The 6,000-nt window shown below is 42.8% G+C and overlaps 1 protein-coding gene across 1 annotated transcript in view; it reads left to right on the top strand.

Moving 5' to 3' along the window:
- Window positions 1–974: 974 nt before the first annotated feature.
- LOC121571037 (disintegrin and metalloproteinase domain-containing protein 33) overlaps window positions 975–6,000 on the top strand; it is a gene marked incomplete at its 5' end in the record, with an annotated part of 85,913 nt that continues 80,887 nt past the window's right edge. The window contains one exon of the mRNA XM_045210723.1: window positions 975–1,013. Coding sequence (XP_045066658.1) covers window positions 975–1,013 — 39 coding nt within the window. The remainder of the gene's footprint in view (window positions 1,014–6,000) is intronic.

Below are 6,000 nucleotides of genomic sequence, written 5' to 3'. Positions count from 1 at the left end.
ATGGCTCCCCCTTCTCAACTAATCCTGTTCCTCATACTGGCCTGGTCTTCCTCCTTCACACAGATAACTATTGGCCTGGTCTTCCTCCCTCACACAGATAAGGAAATAGTCATCAGAACAGTTGAAGCGTAGAACCTACTCATCATTCAGAGATTACAAGTTATGCATGCCATATCATCAGGCAGGCATCATCAGGCAGACATTCATAGCTAGTCAAAGAAAGAAAGTATTCAACAGCGTACAACTTTTGAAATGCAGGGTTACTGAGAGTTTAATATCAGAGATGGGGGGGGGGGGATTATAATCTACATTCCAGTAAATCCTGGAATTTAATTGCGCAGACATTTCAAGTGAGATAACAATGTCCAATTCAACTGATAGAAATACAGATGAAGCCCAAATCTGATACATACTGAATGACTAGCATACTGAAACAATTCTGAAACATACTGTATGACTAGCATACTGAAACCGTATTATGGATTTCAGGGATCTTTTCTCTGTTGTATCCACGTGCTTACTTATTAGATCTGGTTAATGCACAAACCTACAGTTAACTGCCAAAAGAAAGGAAACACTTGAGGAAATGAGGGATACAAAGTATATTGAAAGCAGGTGCTTCCACACAGGTGTGGCTCCTGAGGTAATTAAGCAATTCAAACACCCCATCATGCTTAAGGTCATGTATAAAAATGCCCAGTTGCCCATTATTTTGGCTACCATGGCTAGAAGAAGAGATCTCTGTGACCTTGAAAGAGGGGTCTCAAAGGACGGTGTTTAAAGTGTGTATGTGTGTGTGTGTGTGTGTGTGCGTGCGTGCGTGCGTGCGCGCGTGCGTGTGTGTGTGTGTGTCTCAGTCACCAGATCTCAACCCAATTGAACACTTATTGGGAGATTCTGGAGCGGCGCTTTCCACCACCATCAACAAAACACCAAATGATGGAATCTTTCGTGGAAGAATGATGTCACATCCCTCCAATAGAGTTCCAGACACTTCTAGAATCTATGCCCAGGTGATTTGAAGCTGTTCTGGCTGCTGGTGGCCCAACGCTCTATTAAGACACTTTTATGTTGGTGTTTCCTTTACTTTGGTAAATGTATTGTTCACCTGTTTCACTTTTCAATCTGAAAGCCACAATAATATACCACAGAGATGGACAACAGAATTACAGAGAGAGAGAAAACCACCCTTCCTCCTCCCTCCATCACTCCTTTCAACACCTTAAAAAAAGAACACCAACAACCCAATCTTGATTCATTACTTCACAGTTGTCAGTGGTCTTTAATCTGACTTACCACAATCAGAGTGTAATGTATTACCTACTAGGCTTTGATCCATGTAATGTGTGTGGGAGAGAGAGGTGGTGATGCCTGCCTCCCTGTACATGACTATTAGCCCTGCTCCACTGAAGCATCTAATACTGTACTGGTCTGGTCTGGTCTGGTCTGGTCTAAATGGACCTGTTACTGTTCCTCATACTGGTCTATATGGACCTGTTACTGTTCCTCATACTGGCCTGGTAATGGCTCAAGATTGCACTGTTTTTATAAAGGTGTTGAAAGGAGAGATGGTGGAAGGGCGGTTTTCATTCGCTGTCTGTCTATCTTCCTCTCATCTGCACCGCTCATACCCTCTCATCTGCACCGCTCATATTCTCTCATCTGCACCGCTCATATCCTCTCATCTGCACCGCTCATATCCTCTCATCTGCACCTCTCATATCCTCTCATCCGCACTGTTCATATCCTCTCATCTGCACCGCTAAAATTATTTTTCTCTCATCTGAATCGCATCATCTCCTCTCCTCAGTATGTGGACCAATGTTCTCTCTAACTCCCTCAGTATGTGGACCAATGTTCTCTCTAACTAACACTACATAGTCATAGACACTTAATTGCCACTGTCTACTCTCTGTTCAGGGCCAATTAGCATTCCAATTTGCTCTGTTTTTTTGGTCTTCTAGGCAGAGTTGCAAAGAAAAAACCATATCTCAGACTGCCCATCTTAATATTTTATTTTTATTGGCCAGTCTGAGATATGGCTTTTTCTAGATAAGGGAGTTTATAAAAATTGGGTTTGTTTTCGAATTCTTTGTGGATCTGTGTATTTTGAGGGACATATGTGTCTCTAATATGGTCATACATTTGGCAGGAGGTTAGGAAGTGCAGCTCAGTTTCCACCCCATTTTGTGGGCAGTGTGCACATAGCCTGTCTTCTCTTGAGAGCCAGGTCTGCCTACGGCGGCCTTCCTCAATAGCAAGGCTATGCTCACTGAGTCTGTACATAGTCAAAGCTTTCCTTAAGTTTGGGTCAGTCACAGTGGTCAGGTATTCTGCCACTGTGTACTCTCTGTTTAGGGCCAAATAGCATTCTAGTTGGCTCTGTTTTTTTGTTAACTCTTTCCAGTTTGTCAAGTAATTATCTTTTTGTTTTCTTATGATTTGGTTGGGTCTAAATGTGTTGTTGTCCTGGGGCTCTGTGGGGTCTGTTTGTGTTTGTGAACAGAGCCCCAGGACCAGCTTACTTAGGGGACTCTTCTCCAGGTTCATCTCTCTGTAGGTGATGGCTTTGTTATGGAAGGTTTGTGAATCACTTCCTTTTAAGTGGTTATAGAATTTAACGGCTCTTTTCTGGATTTTGATAATTAGCGGGTATCGTCCTAATTCTGCTTTGCATGCATTATTTTGTGTTTTACGTTGTACGCTGAGGATATTTTTGCAGAATTCTGCATGCAGAGTCTCAATTTGGTGTTTGTCCCATTTTTTGAATTCTTGGTTGGTGAGCGGACCCCAGACCTCACAACCATAAAGGGCAATGGGTTCTATAACTGATTCAAGTATTTTTAGCCAGATCCTAATTGGTATGTCAAATGTTATGTTCCTTTTAATGGCATAGAAGGCCCTTCTTGCTTTGTCTCTCAGATCGTTCACAGCTTTGTGGAAGTTACCTGTGGCGCTGATGTTTAGGCCGAGGTATGTATCGTTTTTTTGTGTGCTCTAGGGCAACGGTGTCTAGATGGAATTATTTGTGGTCCTGGCAACTGGACCTTTTTTGGAACACCATTATTTTTGTCTTACTGATATTTACTGTCAGGGCCCAGGTCTGACAGAATCTGTGCAGAAGATCTAGGTGCTGCAGTAGGCCCTCCTTGGTTGGTGACAGAAGCACCAGATCATCAGCAAACAGTAGACATTTGACTTCAGATTCTAGTAGGGTGAGGCCGGGTGCTGCAGACTGTTCTAGTGCCCTCGCCAATTCGTTGATATATATGTTGAAGAGGGTGGGGCTTAAACTGCATCCCTGTCTCACTCCACGGCCCTGTGGAAAGAAATGTGTGTGTTTTCTGCCAATTTTAACCGCACACTTGTTGTTTGTGTACATGGATTTTATTATGTTTTTCCCCCAACCCCACTTTCCATCAATTTGTATAGCAGACCCTCATGCCAAATTGAGTCAAAAGCTTTTTTGAAATCAACAAAGCATGAAAAAACCTTGCGTTTGATTTGGTTTGTTTGTTTGTCAATTAGGGTGTGCAGGGTGTGCAGGGTGAATACGTGGTCTGTCGTACGGTAATTTGGTAAAAAGCCAATTTGACATTTGCTCAGTACATTGTTTTCACTGAGGAAATGAACTAGTCTGCTGTTAATGATAATGCAGAGGATTTTCCCAAGGTTGCTGTTGACGCATATCCCACGGTAGTTATTGGGGTCAAATTTGTCTCCACTTTTGTGGATTGGGGTGATCAGTCCTTGGTTCTAAATATTGGGGAAGATGCCAGAGCTAAGGATGATGTTAAAGAGTTTAAGTATAGCCAATTGGAATTTGTGGTCTGTATATTTTATCATTTCATTGAGGATACCATCAACACCACAGGCCTTTTTGGGTTGGAGGGTTTGTATTTTGTCCTGTAGTTCATTCAATGTAATTGGAGAATGCAGTGGGTTCTGGTAGTCTTTAATAGTTGATTCTACGATTTGCATTTGATCATGTATATTTTTTTGCTGTTTGTTCTTTGTTATTGGGCCAAAAAGATTGGAGAAGTGGTTTACCCATACATCTCTGTTTTGGATAGATAGCTCTTCGTGTTGTTGTTTGTTTAGTGTTTTCCAATTTTCCCAGAATTGGTTAGAGTCTATGGATTCTTCAATTCAATTACATTGAGCTGATTTCTGACATGCTGTTCCTTCTTTTTCCGTAGTGTATTTCTGTATTGTTTTAGTGATTCACCATAGTGAAGGCGTAGGCTCAGGTTTTCTGGGTCTCTATGTTTTTGGTTGGATAGGTTTTTCAATTTCTTTCTTAGGTTTTTGCATTCTTCATCAAACCATTTGTCACTGTTGTTACTTTTTTTCAGTTTTCTGTTAGAGATTTTTAGATTTGATATGGAAGCTGAGAGGTCAAATATACTGTTTAGGTTTTCTACTGCCAAGTTTACACCTTCACTATTACAGTGGAACGTTTTGTCCAGGAAGTTGTCTAAAAGGGATTGAATTTGCCTAATTGTTCTTTGGTAGGTTTCGACACTACTTTCCTTCCATCTATAGCATTTCTTAATATTATTCAGTTCCTTTGGCTTTGATGCCTCACGATTGAGTATTGCTCTGTTCAAGTAGACTATGATTTTGCTGTGGTCTGATAGGGGTGTCAGTGGGCTGACTGTGAACGCTCTGAGAGAGTCTGGGTTGAGGTCAGTGATAAAATATTCTATAGTACTTTTGCCAAGAGATGAGCTATAGGTGGACCTACCAAAGGAGTCCCCTCGAAGCCTACCATTGACTATGTACATACCTAGTGTGCGACAGAGCTGCAGGAGTCGTGACCCGTTTTTGTTGGTAATATTGTCGTAGTTGTGCCTAGGGGGGCATATGGGGGAGGGAATGCTGTCACCTCCAGGTAGGTGTTTGTCCTCCTGTCTGCTGAGGGTGTCAGGTTCTTGTCCAGTTCTGGCATTTAGGTCGCTACAGACTAGTACATGTCCCTGGGTCTGGAAATGACTGATTTTCCCCTCCAGGATGGAGAAGCTGTCTTCATTAAAGTATGGGGATTCTAGTGGGTGGATATGCAGTGAGGGAAAACAGTATTTGATCCCCTGCTGATTTTGTACGTTTGCCCACTGACAAAGACATGATCAGTCTATCATTTTAATGGTAGGTTTGATTTGAACAGTGAGAGACAGAATAACAACAAAAAAATCCAGAAAAACGCATGTCAAAAATGTTATGAATTGATTTGCATTTTAATGAGGGAAATAAGCATTTGACCCCTCTGTAAAACATGACTTAGTACTTGGTGGCAAAACCCTTGTTGGCAATCACAGAGGTCAGACGTTTCTTGTAGTTGGCCACCAGGTTTGCACACATCTCAGGAGGGATTTTGTCCCACTCCTCTTTGCAGATCTTCTCCAAGTCATTAAGGTTTCGAGGCTGACGTTTGGCAACTCGAACCTTCAGCTCCCTCCACAGATTTTCTATGGGATTAAGGTCTGGAGACTGGCTAGGCCACTCCAGGACCTTAATGTGCTTCTTCTTGAGCCACTCCTTTGTTGCCTTGGCCGTGTGTTTTGGGTCATTGTCATGCTGGAATACCCATCCACGACCCATTTTCAATGCCCTGGCTGAGGGAAGGATGTTCTCACCCAAGATTTGATGGTACATGGCCCCGTCCATCTTCCCTTTGATGCGGTGAAGTTGTCCTGTCCCCTTAGCATTAAAACACCCCCAAAGCATAATGTTTCCACCTCCATGTTTGACGGTGGGGATGGTGTTCTTGGGGTCATAGGCAGCATTCCTCCTCCTCCAAACACGGCGAGTTGAGTTGATGCCAAAGAGCTCGATTTTGGTCTCATCTGACCACAACACTTTCACCCAGTTCTCCTCTGAATCAATCAGATGTTCATTGGCAAACTTCAGACGGGCCTGTATATGTGCTTTCTTGAGCAGGGGGACCTTGCGGGCGCTGCAGGATTTCAGTCCTTCACGGAGTCGTGTTTTACCAATTGT

This window comes from Coregonus clupeaformis, chromosome 35 (assembly GCF_020615455.1).
Source record: "Coregonus clupeaformis isolate EN_2021a chromosome 35, ASM2061545v1, whole genome shotgun sequence".
NCBI lineage: Eukaryota > Metazoa > Chordata > Actinopteri > Salmoniformes > Salmonidae > Coregonus > Coregonus clupeaformis.
This window is presented reverse-complemented; position numbering and strand designations above follow the sequence as displayed.